This window comes from Equus caballus, chromosome 10 (genome assembly GCF_041296265.1).
Source record: "Equus caballus isolate H_3958 breed thoroughbred chromosome 10, TB-T2T, whole genome shotgun sequence".
Classification (NCBI taxonomy): domain Eukaryota; kingdom Metazoa; phylum Chordata; class Mammalia; order Perissodactyla; family Equidae; genus Equus; species Equus caballus.
Genome location: NC_091693.1, coordinates 25,967,720 through 25,987,309, shown reverse-complemented (window position 1 = coordinate 25,987,309; position 19,590 = coordinate 25,967,720). Strand labels below are relative to the sequence as shown.

At 43.3% G+C, this 19,590-nt stretch overlaps 1 protein-coding gene across 2 annotated transcripts in view; it reads right to left on the bottom strand.

The window, feature by feature from the left end:
- The window catches only part of LOC138915962 (zinc finger protein 471-like), a 49,307-nt gene that overhangs the window by 16,931 nt on the left and 12,786 nt on the right, over positions 1–19,590 (bottom strand). The window contains exons 1-2 of one of the 2 annotated variants that reach the window (XM_070224917.1): positions 10,600–11,515; positions 10,010–10,101 (exon numbers count right to left, since the gene is read on the bottom strand). In XM_070224917.1, the coding sequence (XP_070081018.1) occupies positions 10,010–10,101; positions 10,600–11,500 (993 nt within the window). In that variant the 5' untranslated portion in view covers positions 11,501–11,515. Of the gene's footprint in view, positions 1–10,009; positions 10,102–10,599; positions 19,531–19,590 lie in introns of those variants that run through there. The other variant, XM_070224918.1, reaches the window with a different exon arrangement.

The following is a 19,590-nucleotide window of genomic DNA, read 5'->3' as shown; positions in this document are numbered from 1 at the left end:
AAAGATATTCCATGCACACAGATTAGAAGAATAAACATAATTAAAATGTCCAGACTACCAAAAGCAATCTACAGATTCAATGCAATTCCAGTCAGAATCCCAATGACATTCTTCACAGAAATAGAACAAAGAATCCTGAAATTCATATGGGGCAACAAAAGACCCCAAATAGCTAAAGCAATCCTGCGAAAAAAAGACACTGCTGGAGGCATCACAATCCCTAAATTCAAAATACACTACAAAGCTATAGTAATCAAAACAGCATGGTACTGGTACAAAAACAGACACACAGATCAATGGATCAGAATTGCAAGTCCAGAAATAAAATCACACATTTGCAGACAGCTAATCTTCAACAAAGGTGCTAAGAATATACAATGGAGAAAGGAAAGTCTCTGTAATAAATGGTTTTGGGAAAACTGGACAGCCAGAAGCAAAAGAATGAAAGTAGACCATTGTCTTTTGCCATACACAAAAATAAACTCAAAATGGATCAAAGACTTGAAGGTAAGACCTGAAACTATAAAACTTCTAGAAGAAAATATAGGCAGTACACTCTTTGATATCAAACTTAAAAGGATCTTTTCAAATACCATGTCTACTTGGACAAGAGAAACAAAAGAAAAAATAAACAAAGTGGGACTTCATCAGACTGAAGAGCTTCTGCAAGGTAAAGGAAACCAGGAAACAAAACGAAAAGACAACCCATCAACTGGGAGAAAATATTTGCAAGTCATATATCTGACAAGGGGTTAATCTCCATTATATAGAAAGAACTCAAACAACTGAACAACAAAAAACAAACAACCCGATCAAAAAGTGGGCAGAGGATATGAACAGACATTTCTTCAAGGAAGATATACAGATGGCCAAAAGGCACATGAAAATATGTTCAGCATCACTAATTATCAGGAAAATGCAAATTAAAACTACGAGATACCACCTTACACCCGTTAGAATGGCTATAATCACCCAGACAAAAAATAACAAATGTTGGAGAGGTTGTGGAGAAAAGGGAACCTTCATACACTGCTGGTGGGAATGCAAACTGGTGCAGCCACTATGGAAAGCAGTATGGAGATTTCTCAAAAAAAAAAAAAAATAGAAATACCATATGACCCAGCTATCCCACCACTAGGTATTTATCCAAAGAACTTGAAATCAACAATTCAAAGAGATGTATGCACCCCTATGTTCATTGCAGCATTATTCACAACAGCCAAGACGTGGAAGCAACCCAAGTGCCCATTTACTGATGATTGGATAAAGAAGATGTGGCATATATATACAATAGAATACTACTCAGCCATAAAAAAAGACAAAATCGTCCCATTTGCAACAACATGGATGGACCTTGAGGGTATTATGTTAAGTGAAACAAGTCAGACAGAGAAAGACAAACACTGCATGATTTCACTCATACGTGGAAGATAAACAAACACACAAACAAAGCAAACAGTCCAGTGGTTACCAAGGGGAGGGGGGTGGGGACAAAGGGTGAAGGGGAGCACTTACATGGTGACAAATAATAATGTACAACTGAAATTTCACAATTCTGTAAACTATTATGACAATAAAAAAAAAGAGTTAAATGGTTAAAAGTTCAATAAAGTCATAGTTGGGCCCGAATGCAATCTGACTTGTGTCCTTATAAGACGAGGAAGAAACACTAGAGAATGGGTGAGCACCATGGAAAGGCCATGTGAGCACAGGGCGAGCAAAGGCTGTCTGCAAGCCCAGCAGAGGCTGCAGGAGGAACCAACCTTGCCCACTTCTTGCTCTTGGACTTCAGCCGCCAGAACCATGAGAAATAAATGTCTGTTGTTTAAGCCCCCCAGTCTGCAGCGTTGTGTTATGGCGGCCCTCAAAAACCAATTAGGGGCCCAAGGATTACCTTTCCATTTTGGGTGAGAGACTACACATGTAGGGAATAACATCTAATTATTTGGAAATCTAGTTAATTATTGGACAGCTGGCCTCACTGTGTCATACATAAACTTCAGAGAAATGAGAAAAATAAGGAGACAGCCCCTGCCCTGGGAGAACTGGCAATTTTGTGCAGGTGAAAGGAGGTACATGCAAGAAAAATATCTGACATCAATTCAAAACAATAAACAACGGAGGTAAATTGTTCCAGGCACAACAAATACCAGAGCACTTTTCACCATGAGGACACTTGAGTGGCCTGGACCAGAAGAAGAATGGAGGAATAAAGCTGGAGATGAACCTCAAAAGACAACACAACTAAACCCCAAACCGGGTTCTAAGGATTTCTGACTTTGTGCTCAATTGATGTTGAGTGTTTAAAAAAAAAAATTCTGTTTTTCTGAAATAAAGTGTATAATAAGAACAAAAAATACTATGAAGCTTTTTTTTTTTGAGGAAGATTAGCCCTGAGCTAACATCTGCTGCCAATCATCCTCTTTTTGCTGAAGAAGACTGGCCATGAGCTAACATCCATGCCCATCTTCCTCTACTTTATATGTGGGATGCCTGCCACAGCATGGCTTGACAAGTGATGCCATGTCCACACCCGGGATTCGAAACGGTGAACCCCAGGCGCTGCTGAAGCAGAATGTGCTAACTTAACCACTGTGCCACTGGGCCAGCCCCTACTATAAAGCTTTTAGTTAATAAAATGCCTTTGGGAATCAAGGTGCCATCTCAGAAAAGCTGGGAAGAATCAAGGAGGTGTCATGAGCACATGTACGATAGTGGGCATGCTGCTCATCTACTGCTGGTGCACTTTTATATGGCATATTTTTATGATAGTGTATAATTCTGATACTTTCCAATGGAGGTTTTTTTTTTTTTTTTTGCTGAGGAAGATTTGCTGTGAGCTAACATCCACTGCCAATCTTCCTCTTGTTTTGCTTGAGGAAGATTAGCCCTGAGCTAACATCTGTGCCAATCTTCCTCCATTTTTTGGATGTGGGTTGCCACCACAGCATGGCTGACAAGTGGTGTAGGTCTGCAGATGGGATCCAAACCCCTGAACCCTGGCCACCGAAGCAGAGTGCACAGGACTTTAACCACTAGGCCATGGGGCCGGCCCCCATTCGGACGTATTTTAAACATTTATTGAATTCAAACTCTGACCCCAGGAATCTGTGGCTAACCGAAGGTAGATTTAAATACCAGCAGCCTTGGGATTTTCAAAGTATGTACTCGAATAAGCAAAAAAGTTCAACTACCCCAAAGGCTAAATCCAGACTGGGGTACTCACCAGCTCTGAAACCTGAGTTAGCTACTCAACCCCTCTGTGCATCAGAGTCCCATTTGTAAAATGGAAAAATCAACAAACCAATCTCATAGACTGTGATGTGGATTAAACGAGACAGCATACACACAGCACTCAGACCACATGCGGTGCCCCGTAAGTGCTCAATGAATGTTAGCTGTGCTGACGCTGACCCACAGCTGAACCTTTGGTTTAAAGGGTCACATAATTCTCCCGGAAACAAAAGTCCCTTTGAGGTTCGGCATCGGTTGAGTAATATACCATCACATGTTCTCTAACCCACACCAGGTTTGAAGACATTTTTAACCGAATTGTGTAAAGACAAGTCACAAGGGTTTTGTAAGTGATAGCTTGCTTTGCATAAAGACAGGAAACTCCTGAGGCATAAAGCTGCTAAACCGGAGACTGAAAGGCCCTGGGCCAGGGAAAACACCTGGTAATACTTGCAGGAAAGAGCCAAGAACTGCTTAGCGAGCCTTGGGTAAAAGAGGTACTCATAGGTCTACCTGAGCGAGCTGGTCTACACTGAACGCCGGTCAGCTCTCAACAATAGTTGTGCAAGTTGGAGCACCTGCCCATGAAAGCAGAGGAACTGATCTGCTAGCTGAACAACTGGTAGGAGCGCCCATCTTGCCAGAAAGGCTCGGCTCTAGATCCTGGGGTTGTTCATGTCGGTCTGCTACTGACCTGCATTTTACACCAGCAGCTTGTTAAATGCCTTCAATTTTGAAAATCGTGAAAGACTCAGCAGTAGAAATCTTCAAGTATACTAAAATTCAAACCTTTCAATGCAGATGCTCAGTGAAATAAGCCAGACACAGAGAGACAAATACGGCGTGATTCACGTATATGCGGAATCTAAAATCGTCAAACTCAGAGAAGCAGAGAGCAGAGAAGTGGAGGCCAGGGCTGGGAGGAGGAGGGAATGGGGAGGCGATGGTGAAAGGCGACAAGTCTCAGTTCTGCAGGATGAACAAGTTCCAGAGATCTACCGGACAGCATGGTGCTTGTGGCTAACAATATGTATTGCATGCTGAAAATTAGCTAAGAGGGTAGATCTTATGTAAAGTGTTCTTACTACCAAAAGTAATAATAATAATAAAGAGGGCAGGAGGAAACTTTGGGAGGTGATAGATAAGTTTATGGGCTCAATGGTGGCGGTTTCGCTTACCCCTTTACCCCCAAACGCATCCAATTGTACACATTAAAAATGTGCAGCTCTTTTCATATCAATCATACCTCAATAAAGTGGTTTAAAAACAAAAAAAACCATTTCAGTGCAAAGATTTTCAATTGTGTTCAAAGATGTGGGTGTTAAGACACACGCTCCTTCTGTGCTTCCCTTCTAAGCCGATTCTAAAAGGCAGGTTTCCACTGATCCCAGTCTTATAACTCTAACTGCATGTGCCCTGCCTGGCACATCTTGCACTTAATTTTTTCAGATATTCAAATATTTCAAATATTTTTCAGATATTCTTTACTAAATGAAACAAATTATATACTATATATAGTATATAAATTGTATACAAATTACAATATCTTTTTTAAAACTTTACAATATCTTTACAGCATCTTTACAATAACTTATAGGTCTGTTGGTACAAGAGAAAATGACATCCATTTTTCTAGCATCTGTCACAACTTTGTCATTGGTAAGAAAACCGGAATCTGGGGGCTCCTAAAGAGAAGAACATAAGTTCTAATATTTTCTTATACTTGGCAATTGGGTTTTTTGGGATTTTTTCTTAATAAGACATGTCCCAAAGGGGCCAGCCAGGTGGCACAGTGGTTAAGTTTGCACACTCTCCTTTGGTGACTCGAGGTTCACAGGTTCAGATCCCAGGTGCGGACACACACACCATTCGTCAAACCACGCTGTGGTGGCATCCCACATACAAAATAGAGGAAGACTGGCACAGATGTTAGCTCAGCAACAATCTTCCTCAAGCAAAAAGGGGAAGATATGGCAATAGATGTTAGCTCAGGGCCAATCTTCCTCACCAAAAAAAAAAAAAAAAGAAAGAAAGAAAGAAAAGAAAGAAATATCCCAGGGCTGGCTGGGTGGCGTAGTGGTTAAGTACATGCACTCCACTTTGATGACTCAAGGTTCACAGGTTTGGATCCCAGGCACAGACCTATATACCACTCACCAGGCCATGCTGTGGCAATGTCCCATATGCAAAGTGGAGGAAGACTGGCACAGATGTTAGCTCAGGGCCACTCTTTCTCAGGAAAAAAGAGGAGGATTGGCAACAGATGTTGGCTCAGGGCTGGCCTTTGTCACCAAAAACAAACCGAAACAAAAAGTGTCCCCTTCTCTACCTCTCTAATCCCATGCTCCAGAGGGACCCAATATTAACAGTATGTATTTTTCTAAGACATTCTCTCAGTTTATAGAGACTGCCCTTTAGGCACAGCATCAGTGACTTTAGTGAGTGTTATGGTCTGAATGTTTGTGTGCCCCTAGATTCACATGTTGAAATCCTAATGCCCAGTGAGAGGGTGTTTGGAGGTGGGGCCTCTGGGAGCTGCTGAGGTCACGAGGGTGGACCCTCAGGAATGGGATTAGTGCCCTTATAATCGACCTTAGGGAGCTCCCTCAGCCCTTCCACCAAGTGAAGACACAGTGAGAAAGTGCCAGCTATGAGCTAGGAACCAGGAACCAGCCACCACACGGCATCTGCTTGGCACCATGATCTTGGACTTTAGCCCCTAGAACTGTGAGAAATAAATTTCTGTTGTTTATAAGCCATCCAGTCTGTGTCGTCCTGTAATAGCAGCCCAAACGGACTAAGAGAGTTAGCAAATGTCTTTTACTGTAAATAGTAACAATTATAGCTCATAGCACTTATAATATTCCAGACACAATTCTAGATACTCATATATAGGTTCCTTTAATCCCCATAACACCCCTCACAGTCAGTGCTACGACTATTCCCATTTTACAGATGGGGAAATGGAGCGCTGTAATGTGCCCAAGACCAGTCAGCTGCAGAGCCAGGATGTGGGACCAGGCAGTCTGGCTCCATACTCAATGCTTAACCTCCATATGAGGAAAGTTTTTCTGTAATGCGCAGGGACTCAAGTATTTTAGCCTGTGTGGGCCATCGCCTCTTTCACAACTATTCAACTCTGCCCCTGTCGCACGAAAGCCACCACAGACAGTATGTAAACACTCGAGTGTGCTGTGCTCCAAGGAAACTTTATTTATGGACACCAAAATGTGAATTTCATATAATTTTCACATCATAAAATATTGTTCTTTTGATTTTTTTCAACCACTGAAAAATGTAAAAACCATGTGTAGGACGCGAGCTACACAAAAACAGGTGGTGGGCCAGATTTGGCCTGTGGGCCAGACTGCCAACTCCTGTCGAACACTATATATTGTCTGTTAATGTATGTCACCTAAGGGGCTTGTCTGTAAATTTCTAAAACAATCAGAATGACATGAGGATGCTGACAGCTAACACTTACTGAGTTCTCACTCCGTGCCAGGCACTTACTCTGTTCCAGGCACTTTACATGTGTTAGCTTAATTAATCCTTACAAGAACCACACAAGGCAGGTACTGTTATAAGCTCATTTTTATAGACGAAAAAAACCTAGTCATTTAAAGTTGCCTTAAGGTTACCCTGCGATTAATGCCAGAGCTAACGTCTGAACCCGCGCCATCTGGCTCCACAGTCCACACCTGTGACCATTACACTACCCTGCCTCTAGCAAAAGCTTCCACTCTGACAACAGCAATAATGTGTGATATCCCTTCACCTTGACAGTGGAACAAGATCCACTAGACAACACAGCTTCCAGATCAAACAAACATTCTCTAACTGATGTCTGGATTCACCTGCTTTAGGACATAAAAGGCCCTCAGACATGCAGGTCCTAGGCTTCCTCCTGTTGCCATCACGTAAATGTGTAGATTTCCAGACGGGTTTCACAACATCACACCACACCTCAGAGAAAACACGCAGGGGCAGCATCTGCACCTGATACAGCAATCTGATTTGGTGCTTTAACTCTTAATGAAGATGAGATAGAGACATTAAAACAAAAGCAACTCTAGCCTTACAAAAATACTTTGTGTTAATATTTTACAGGAAAAAAGGGGAAAAAAGTATTTTATAGGAAAAAATGCATTAAAAAGTTTTTTTCATTCAGTTAATTTTCTTTTTTTGAGGAAGATTACCCCTGAGCTAACATCTGCCACCAATCCTCCTCTTTTTTGCTGAGGAAGACTGGGCCTGAGCCAACATCTGTGCCCATCTTCCTCTACTTTATATGTGGGATGCCTACCACAGGATAGCTTGACAAGTGGTGCATAAGTCCACACTCAGGATCTGAACTGGTGAACCCCGGGCCGCTGAAGCAGAACGTGCAAACTTAACCGCTGCGCCACTGGGCCAGGCCCCCAGTTAATTTTTAAAGCACAGGAATGAAAAATTGGTAGTAATTTTTTTTTGGTGATGTTTACTTTTTTTTAAAGCATGAATTCTAGCTTTTGAGGCCCTATTGCTATTCCACCCAAATATACATTTTAAAAGTATTCTGATTTCATGTAAGTTTGGTAAACTTTAGTCTACAAGGTAAGAAAAACTTCTGGAAATATATCCATAGAAAATAATCAGGGAAAAAGCACATCTTCAGGTATAAAAATGGTGATCATAATACCCTATTAAATAGTGAAACACTGGCTACAAGTGAACTTTAAACTATATTCACATTCATCCACCAAATATTTTCTGTATTGGGCACTGGAGCAAAACTGTCCAAAATCTCTGTGTCCAGTGTACTTTGGAGTAAGGGAATCAGACAAGAGAAAACCAGACGACTTAAGTAAAATATGCAGGACGTTGAAAAATGCTAAGAGTTTAAAAAAGTAAAGCAGGGAAGAGGGCTGTGAGGAATTTGAATGGGAGGCTTTGAAATTTCAGACAGGGTGATGGGGACAAGGAGAAGGCAACTTCTGAGATAGCAAAGTGAGTGACGAGGGAGTGTGGTGGTGGGTGTCAGAGGTACAAGGGGCCCTGTCTGGCCTTCATCCAGGGAAGCCCCAGGAGGGTTCTGAGCAGAGGGACAGACCTAAGAGAGACCCATCTGGCTGCTGGTTGGGAAACAAGCATGGGGACCATAGGTAGCAGGTGGTCACAGAAGGAGAGTCAGCGCCGACAGTAGACAACAAGGACTGGGCAGTGGGCATGGTGATGAGAGTCAGATTCTAGAGACAACTTGAAAACAGTGCTGACAGGATTTGCAAATGGACCAAATTCAGGAGGTGAGGAAAACTCAGGAGATAAGAATGACACCGAGCTTTCCAGCCTGAGGAACTGAGAACATGAACCTGCCCTCATCTGAGATGGAGACAACTGTGGGAGGGGCCAGTTTTGGGGTGAATCTCAGGAATTTGGGTTTGGATGTGTTAGTCACCTATTCAACATCCAAGAGGGAGTCGTGTTGGATACACAGGCCTGGAGCTCAGAGGAGAGGCTGGGGCCGGAAAGGTGAATTTGGGAGAGGCCAGCATGTGGCTAGTTTTCCCAGAGAGGTATGGGCTGACCTTCCCAGGGGAAGGTGTGCAGACAAGAGGGGGCCAAGAAGAGTCCTGAGGCACGCCGACAGCTGTAGGCCAGGGAGATAAGGAGGAACTAGTAGGGAAAACTGAGAGGTCAGGAAGGTGGAAGGAAAGCCAGATGAGTGTGGTGACCCAGAAGTCAAAGGAAGAAAGGGTCCCATTGGAGGACAGGGATGAGCTATTTCAGGGGTTGGCAGCCATTGGTTTTTGTAAATAAAGTTTTATTGGAACACAACCCCACTCGTTTATTTACATATTGTCTGCAACTGCTTTAGCTCTAGGCTGCAGAGTGGAGTAGCTGCAGCAGAGCCTTAAGGCCTGCAGAACCTAAAAGATCTACTACTAGCCCTTTACAGAAAAGTGTGCCCACCCCTGAGCTCTTTCAAATGCCAATGAGAGACAAAGAAAAGCCTAAGAATTGAGCACTGCATTTGGTAATGCAGAAATCACTGGTGACCTGCTTAAAAGCAGTTTGGGTGGGATGAGTGGAACCTGGTTCATACATTTACGGGACACAGCTGACAGACACACACAAAACTGTTTATCAGCATTCTAAGAAGCCACACAATCAACTGAGCCCTTCCACATTGCGCCAGCATTGCCCTTCCCTCTTCTGCCTGCCAAACATCTCTCCCTTCAAAGCATGGCTCAAACTCATCCTCCTGGTAGACTCCTTACCCTCCCCCACAGGCGGCCAGAAGCCAGGAGGTCTTCTAGCGCCCTCTCACGGTACTTGCTCCAAGCACTCCTGCACTCCAGAACCTTGTTTGCTTCCACGACTTTCTGCCAACAGGCTGTGAGCAACTTGAGAGCAGGCACTGGGGCTGAGCCATCTGTTTCTCCAGAGGCTGGCACAAAGCGGATCCCAAACAAACCAGGGACCGTACAAGGAGCTGCCGTGTTTGCCCCAAGGAGTCCTTCCCCATCCATCAGAGTCCCTCTGAGACAAGTGGCCCAGGGAAGGGCTGAATCACTACGTCAATGAAGAATGAACACTGAATGGGATGACGAGGAAGCAGGAAGGGAGATCTTGGGCTATGCCCGCAGCCCATCACTCACCAGAATGGGAGGAAATGGGAACCGGCAACCAGGACAGGTCTCTTAAACTGAAAACTTTTAAAAGAAAATAAACATTACTAAGTCCTGAAAAGCAAGACTGCATTTCAGAGAGGAGAGAGGAAATGCCAACTCACCGGGGGCATGGTTTTCAGCTCAATTCCTGTCCCTGCTGCCTCCTGCTTGTGCCTCCTCTCCTGGAGGAGAGCAGTGTCCCTGGCAGGCAGAGCTGGGGGAAGGGAAAGGAGTGGTTAGAGACCAGATCTATACCACACGCCGGAATCACCAACCTGGTAAGGGGGGCCTTCCTGCTGAGTCTTAAACTTCAGCCATCAATCAGGAAGGGCTTCCACAGGTGGAGAATCAGAAGCTCGGCACGAGCAGGATGGGACGAATTTTGAAGGGGCAGCTGGGATACTGTCATTACTCTTCCTAGGGCTGCCGCGGGGCGGGGCGGGGGTGGTGGCTTCTTTCTGGGAGCACCGAAACGGGGAGGTGCCAGATTAGGGTGACCCTGGGCAAGTCAAGGTCTCTCCCTGCCCGCTGCCTGATGCTCTGACTCAGGTTAACTCCAACCCTCTGACGCCCCCGCCCCTCCTCGCAGCCACAGGAAGACACGCACTAGCACCCGGGCCCAGAGAGGCCCCCTGCCCCAGGGCCTCACCCTCCCCTCGCCCCGAGGGATGGAGTCGTTCCCGTCCTCCCGGCCGGCCACCTGTCATCTCACCTCTGAACTCAGGCCCCGCGGTCACCGCTCCTCGCTGGCCCTTGGATGAGAGGCCATTCCTCGCGCACGGCCTTCCCCGGGCGGGGCGGGCAAAGACGGCCGGGGGCCCCGCGCTCCGGCCTCGGCCCACCCCGGGCTTTGTGCGGGGGGCGCCTCGCCGCGGCGGGGACCCCCGCTCGCGCGCCCGTGCCCTCCGGCCCGCGCCCGCCGCCCCCGGCATGTCCCCGCCGCGCGCGCACACGCTCCCCGCGGCCGCGCCGACACACCCGGCCCGCCCCGGGCCCGCCTGGCAGCCAGCGGGCCCCGCCCCGGCCCCGCCCCGCGCCCGACCCCGGCCGCCGAGCCCGCGACCCCGCCAGGCCCGCAGGAACTGTGCAGGGGGCCGCCGCCGGAGGTGGGCGTGGCCGCCCGCCGCTACGCCCTCTGGGAAACGTAGTCCCGGCCGGGGCGCGGCGGCGCCGAGCGATGCGCAGGCAGCGAGGTGGATGGACCTGCCCCGAGCCTGCACAGCGTCCGTTGGCTCGGCCCTGGGCCGGTCGCTCCCTGCCCCTCTGGATCGCGGCTGCCCAGTGGTTGTCGATACCAGGCCCGGGTCTGGCCGGAAGTACAGGACGCCCCGAGAGACAGAACCGCCCCCCAAGGGCTTCTGGGAGTCGGCGCCGGGCTTGGAGCGCGCAGGCTCGGTTGCAGGGGCGGGGCTTACGCCGAGGGGCGGGGCCTCAGGGATGATTGAGATGAGGCTGGGCGGGACAGGTAGCGCGGTCGTCGCGGTGGGCGTCCCCAGAGGTGTCACCGCTGACAGAGTTGGGGGGACGCTCTGGGCCTTGCCAGTTTCCAGAGTGTGATTCTGATGGGGGTGGGGCTTGTGAGCGCAGCGGGCCTTCGTGTGTCCGATTCGCATCACACCTTTGAGCCCAGATGGGTCCGCTTCTCCCTGGGTACGCGGGCCCCACCTCTCACAGCCATCCTCCGAATGCCGCTCCCCTGGTGCTTGCAGGCCCTGGGTCCGGGCTGGCGCCTATTTGTCATTCACCTGCCATCTCCTCCTAGAGGGCTGCCCGGCCTCCCAGTCACAAATACCACCCTCGTGACCTTTTAAAATCCTCTCCAGAACATTCACCATTATCTGAGTTAGCTATGTTTTATTCATTTACAAGGCTATATCACAGGAATGCCAGGGTGGGAATCTGTGATGAAATTCACCACCATTCATAAATAAAAGGTGAAAAAAATCCTCTATCATCTCTATAGATGAGGGAAAAGCATTTGATAAAATCCAACACACGTCTCTGACTTAAAAAAAAAAATTTCGTAAACTAGTAATGGTGGGGAACTTCTTTACCTGAATAAAAATTTAGAATAAAAATATTCTAAACCTCAAATACTTTCAATCAGCTTTTGTTAAAATTATGGTTTTCCAGCTTCAGGCTAGAAAGAAAAGGTTGCCATAAGTAGTTCTGTGAACGGAAAGCAATAGCATAAACTTTGTCTTTTATCATAAAGAATAGTCATCACTTACCATAAATGTAAAAGAAAAAGGCTTAGCCCAAGAGGTGAAGTCTTGCCTCGATTAAATTTTTATGAACCTACTTGAAGGGCAGTAGAGTAATAAATTTGACTTCATCAAACTGAAATAGACAGTATGTGAAATAAAAAATTCACTGGGCTTAAAAGCAGAATGGAAATGAAAGAAGTAAGATTCAGTAAACCTGAAGAGAGATCAATAGAAATTATCCAATCTGAAGCATAGAGGAAAAAAGATTAGGAAAAAAAAAAACCAAGTGCCTCAGGGAATGAACACTTAGAAACAAAAATTAAAAATACAATACCATTTCTAAACATCCAGATTGCAAAGGAATAAATAAAAGTGTCTTTATTCAAGGATGACATGATTATCTACACAGAAAACTCCAAAGAATTATATCAGTTATGATATTCCCCCCTGAAATGAAGTAGTTGGGTATTAATCTAACAAAATATGTGTAGGATCTAAATGCTGAAAACTTTAAAACACTGATCATGGAAACGGAAGAATATCTAAATAAACAGAGTAATATACTGTGTTCACAAACTGGAAGACTCAATATTTCAAGGACCATTATGCAGGTTTCCCATCCAGATATGTAGTCATTAGTAAAATGTAGGAAATAAATATTCAGAACTCACTGTTTCCAAACTACTGTCTTTGTTTTTAATATAACTTATTGAATTGTCAGTTATAATGTATGTATATATGTACATATATAACATATAAACATATATACAATGCGTGCACATTATATACGCATAGTACAGATACACATTATATATAATATATACATATATTACATATACATGTAGATATTTATACACAAACATAAACACACTTACACACACACATGAGCCTACCCACCTACACCACTGCATCGACCACTTGGCTTCTTCTGAGTTGCTGCTGCCTGGGGCTCAGCTTCCCTGGTCTCCCTCATTTGCTAGAGATCAGAAATCCTTTTCCAAAAGCAGGGCCTCTCTCCAGTATGAGCAGCGTCCTGACGACAAGTAAAGCACTTTCTAAGGCAGTGATACTTTCCCCAGGTTCAAGGAAAGGCATTTTGGCCCCATCTCAGGGAGCCTAATGATAGGGTAAGAGAAACTCAGACATGAGAAAGCGAATTCAGCATCCTAAACTTTTTCCACGTCTTTCTTGTGTATCAGGTAAGATCATTTCTGGGCTTTCAATGTCACTTAGTATCAGTCAGGACTTAATAGCTTTGCAGTCATCTACCCAGAAAATTATAAGAAAAGCAATAAGCCACACAAATTAGCACTACGAATATGTAATTACTCATGTGTACACCTATAAATAATTTCAGCCCAGTTCAAAATTTTGTTCCAATTTCTGAGGTCAAGCACTTTTAAAACCCACTCCTGCAGCCATTTTCTACCTTCTGATATAAATGTTGATAAATACAGGAGTCTTTCTTCCCTTCCCTAATCTCTTTTTTTATATCAACTTCTAGACTACTTTAGAATCTTTTTTTTTTTGGTGAGGAAGATTGGCCCTGAGCTAACATCTGTGCCAGTCTTCCTCTATTTTGTATGTGGGACACTGCCAAAGCATGACCTGATGAGTAGTGTGTAGGCCCACGCCTGGGATTTGAACTTGTGAACCCTGGGTCACCGAAGGGGAGTATGTGAACTTAACCAGTATGCCACCAGGCTGGCCCCTTTCTTTCTTTTTTTAAATCAGCGGAGGTACAATATTGCTTGGCTAAAAGGCAAATTGGTTTGCCTTCATCCATGGGTAGCTCAGGCAAAGGAGAATTCATTGGTATTGTTTCTTAAGGTTTCTTTGGGGCTTAGAGTTTTAAAATCCCCAAATTCTCCCACAAATCCTCATTCCAAAAACCAGGATACTGACCATTCCTAATTAATGTCAAACATCTTACTTAAGAAACCTGCCAAAATTGTTAAGCCAACTGGCGCTGTAGCTCAGCAACCTACAGGCTCATTCTTTGATATTTAGCAATCAGAGCCATAGAGCCATAAGGAGGAAGAGTCTTTCAACTGTTACCAAAACGGCTTGTGATCTAGTACATGCCTCGAAACAAAAATCTTAAGATCTAAGTTGTTCTTTCTCTTGCTTTATATTGTCCAATTCCATTACGAACAGGCAGCACACACACCTCTTGAACTGGCACTTCTCGTCCTCTTTCAATTGCTCAAGGCATTGGCAATCGAGACCACAGATGAGTTGTTTTACCGTTACTATAAATGCATGCTACTCTCATGGCACAAAATATGATTAGAGGCCTTACAATCCCTTGCTGCATTTCACCCAATAACCAAACTTTAATAATAATCCACATTTTCTGAGGACCTTTTGCCTGAAACCAACTCAATGCTACCAATTTCTGTATTAGTTAGGTTTCTTTGGTTGACTAGAAAAGAACTTAATGTAATTTTAAAATGAAAACAAGATAGAGGTGGGATACAACCTGGAAAGAAGATGAATCACGTCAGCTCTCGAAAGCAGAGCAGCAGGAACTTATGCATCACCTTTAAGTGGTGGCCAGAGATGACTCATATGCAACTCCCTCCTGTGTCCCTCTACTGAGTGGAGTAAAGTGAACTGTGTACAACTGGTGACACAAACAAAACCTTATGGAATGGCATCAGAGCAGCTCAGGGAAAAAGTCTGTGTGCATTTGTGTCTGTGTGGTTTCTATTTGTATTGCAGGGAAAAACAACAAATACCATCCAATATGTACACATTTTCATAATTTTAACTTTATAAAGTTTATGTATTTATAACTATGTGATTGTATTACAAGGTGATGAAAATCACATTTTCTATTAATAAACTACAAGACATCTTTCTACGAGTACAGAGAGCTATCTTATTCTTTTCAGGGACTGTATAATAATATACTGAGCTGATCTTCCATAATTTACGTAATCGATTTACTATTACTGGATGTTTAAGCTGTTCCAATTTTATATTTCTAATAAATGTGCTTATGCATCTACATTTCTGCATTTTTCCTTTTCAAGAAGATAAATTCCTAGATACAGAATTGCAGCAAAGATTAATTACATTAAAAATGCTGACATGGGGCCGGCCCCGTGGCCAAGTGGTTAAGTTCGCACGCTCCACTTCGGCGGCCCAGGGTTTCGCCGGTTCAGATCCTGAGCGCGGACATGGCACGGCTCATCAAGCCATGCTGAGGTGGGGTCCCACATGCCACAACTAGAAGGACCCATAACTAAAAATACACAACTATGTACCAAGGGGCTTTGGGGAGAAAAAGGAAAAATAAAATCTTTTAAAAAAAAATATGGTTTCTTACATCTGCAACAGTACTTGATATTAGCCAACATTCTCACAAAATTTGTGATTTGTGTTGGTGGTGAGGACTTTTAAAATTTGCATACATCTGATCATTAGCATGATTAAAACCTCCTGTATTTTATTTGATTGTTTTAATTTCTTCATCTAAGAGTTGTTTGTTGGTAAGCTTTGCCAGACTGTCTATCTTATCTTGACCTTGCTGCTTTTCAACAGCATTTTTTATAAGGGCGATATCTTTCCTAATATATGTTTTAAAAAATCTCTCAGCCTGTCATATGCCTTTAATATTGCACACATGGTTTGATACCATAGAAAAGGTTTAAATTTTTTGTATGGTCCTACCTGTCTCTCTTTCTCCTTATGGCTCCTGGGCTCTGTGTCCTGCTTACCAAAGCCTTCCTGAACCCAATGGGATAGAAGTAGTCTACGTTCTCCTCTAGAATCTTAATATTGTGTTTCGTATTACATCTTCAATCCATATTGAGTGAACTTTTCTGTAAGTGGTGAAATACAGATCAAACACCACTTACATAATCCATCCCTCCCACTGATACATCAAAAATACCACTTTTACAATATACTAAATTCACAAGTATATGATCTTCTTCAAAAATGTCCTTGTGGAGCCAGCTCTGATGGCCTAGTGGTTAAAGTACAGCACCCTCACCACTTCGGCAGCCCAGGTTCAGTTCCCAGTAGCAGAACCACACCATTCATCTGTCAGTAGCCATGCTGCCAGAAGGAACTAGAAGGACTTAGAAGTAGGATATACAATCATACACTGGGGCTTTGGGGCAGAAAAAAGCAGAAGATTGGCAACAAACATTAGCTCAGAGCAAATCTTCTTGCACAAAAAAAAAATCTTTGTAATGCCTATTTATCATTCTATGTGATTTTCAGAATAAAACTGTCAATGTAAAGATATCCTACAAGGACTGTGACTGGAATTGAGTGAATGTACAGACATCTTTACAATACTGAAACTTCCATCTAAAAACTTGTGTGGATCTCCATTTATTCAGAACCTCTGTTCTCCTTCAATAGGGGTTAATAATTTCCTTTCTCTATATAAGCATGAGTACATGCATCTATAATTTCATCTGTTTCTGGGTTTGATATCGGAGTTGAGTCAGCCTCATGAAAGAAGTAGAATATTTTAAATATTTTTTCTATACTCTGGAACAGCTCAATTAGTTGTTCCTTGAAAGTTAAGAATTAATCTATGAACCCAGGTGCCTTTAAATAGGGCTAGACTATTCAAGTTCTCTATTTCTTCCGATTTGGTTTTCTGTGCATGTGTAAGGTTGTCCCTGAGCTAATATTGCCACTAAGCCTCCTCTTTTTGCTCGAGGAAGATTGTCCCTGAGCTAACATCTGTGGCAATCTTCCTCTACCTTGTATGTGGGATGCTGCCACAGCATGGCCTGACAAGCTGTGTGTAGGTCTGCACCTGGAATCTGAACCTGCAAACCCTGGGCCGCCAAAGCAGAATATGTGAACTTAACCAATACATCACCAGGCTGGCCCCCCTTCAGTTTTAAATATTAGTAATTTTTTCGTTTTGGACTATGTATCATCTTACATTCTTCCCAACAAATTCTAATTCTTTTGTTCTAGTCTTATCCAGATCTCTAGACACTTCCTAAAACATATTCTATGTATCAAGTCACACTGAATTTGCTCACCAACAAAGAAACACAGCCTTAGAGTCATGACAAAGCCACTATATTACTTGATTATGATATCAAGCTTTAAACATATCATCATTCACCTTAAGATATAGTTTCAGTTTCAAATTGTTATGATCTCCTAGCACTGATATACTGCTTTCCAGAGTTTACTATTTAAAAATAATTTTTAAGCAGACTCTGAAGAATGCTGACCTAACATTTACCAAGCACTTAGTCTGAGTCAGGTACCATGCAAAGGACTTCATATGCATCAAGTTGTTAAAATTTCATAACAAAGGTTTTAACAGAAGAATATATAAATTACATTTACATCTTTTAAAGAATACTGTGGCAGGAGTGTGAAGAATGAATTTGAAGGGGACAAAGGAGGATGCATGGAAACCAGTTTTTAGACAACTGGAATAGTCCAGGTAAAACGATTGTGTTTTGGACTAGGTCGATGAGAATTGAAAGAAGTGGATGAATTCCAAAAATATTTAGCAGAAAGATGGACAGGACTTGGTGACATAAGGGGTGAGGATGAGCTGGATCCCAGAGATGACCCTGTAGCATGAATTTTCTGATGGTGAGTGAGGTGTGCACTTTGTCTGAAAACTTTTCTACATTCCTTACATTCATAAGATCTCTCTCCAGTATGAATTCTTTGATGTAGATTAAGGTGTCCAACCTGGCTGAAGGTTTTCCTACATTCCTTACATTCATATGGTCTTTCTCCAGAATGAATTCTCTGATGAACAGTAAGGGATTGACGATGGCTAAAGGCTTTACCACATGCACTACATTCATAAGGTTTCTCCCCAGTATGACATCTTTGATGACAAACAAGGGATGATTTTGTTCTGAACGCCTTCTCACATTCAACACATTCATAGGGCCTTTGGCCAGTATGAAGTCTCCGATGCTGAGCACGGGATGAGCTATCACTGAAAGCCTTTCCACATTCAGTACATTTATAGGGTTTCTCTCCAGTATGAACTCTCTGATGCTGAATAAGGCGAGTAGTCTGGCTGAAGGCTTTTCCACATTCATTACACTCATAAGGTTTCTCTCCAGTATGAATTTTATGATGTTGGACAAGGTGTGCCCTCTGGTTGAAAGCTTTACCACATTCCTTGCATTCATAAGGTTTCTCTCCAGTATGAATTCTCTGATGAGTAGCCAGCTGTGAACTGATGCTAAAAGCCTTTCCACATTCTTTACATTCATAGGGTTTTTCACCAGTATGAATTCTCAAATGACTAGCAAGGTGTATACTCTGCCTAAAGGCTTTCCCACATTCCTTGCATTCATATGGCTTCTCTCCAGAATGCACTCTTTGATGCTGAGTGAGTGAAGCATGATGGCTGAAAGCTTTCCCACAGATATCACATTCATAAGGTTTCTCTCCTGTGTGAATTCTCTGATGGACAGTCAGGGATGAGCCATAGCTAAAAGTTTTTCCACACACATTACATTTGTAGGGTTTCTCTCCAGTATGAATTCTCCTATGCTGAATAAGGCCTATGTGATCACTGAAGGCTTTCCCACAATCAAAACAATCAAAAGGTTTCTCCCCAGTGTGATAATATCTCCAGTGACGAATAAGGGATGTGTTCTGCCTGAAGGCTTTCCCACATTCAATACATTCATAGGGTCTTTTGCCAGTGTGACATCTCTGATGTCGGGCAAAGGATGAGCCATCACTGAAGGCTTTTCCACATTCCTTACATTCATAGGGCTTCTCTCCAGTATGAATTCTCTGATGCTGAGCAAGGTGTGCAGGCTGGCTGAAGGCTTTTCTACATTCCTTACATTTATACGGTTTTTCTCCAGTATGAATTCTTTGATGTTGAATAAGGTGTACATTTTGGCTGAAGGCTTTCCTACATTCTTTACATTCAAAGAGTCTCTCTCCAGTATGTATTCTGTGATGTTGAGACAGGTGTTGACTCTGGCTGAAAGCTTTCCCACATTCCTTACATTCATATGGTTTCTCTCCAGTATGAATTCTCTGATGAACAGTAAGGGATGAGCTCTGGGTGAAGGTTTTCTCACATTCATTACATTTAAAAAGTTTCTTTCCTGCATAGACTTTCTTGGGTTTCACTACCATGGAATTTTTGGAAAAGATTTTTTTATCTGACTTGTGATTATAAACATTCTCTTCTACATTGTCTAGATGGACAATTTTCCCATATTTGTTATACTTATGGTCTATTTCCTTAGTAAGGGTTTCTTTATGAGTTATTGTTTCTTGCCTGATAAATGTCTCTTGACTTACCAGCTGCCTCTCAAAAACATCTTCACATTTCCAATTTTCCCCAAAAGTGGAACGCTTAAGTCCATAGCTTGTAATTCTCTTCATTAACACATCATCACACATGAACTGCTTCAGAGATAATTCTTGCATCTCATACATAGATTCCCAATCTAAAAGATATCAAAAAAGCAAATGCTTCCTTTATCATGGGCTATAACAAAGGAAACACT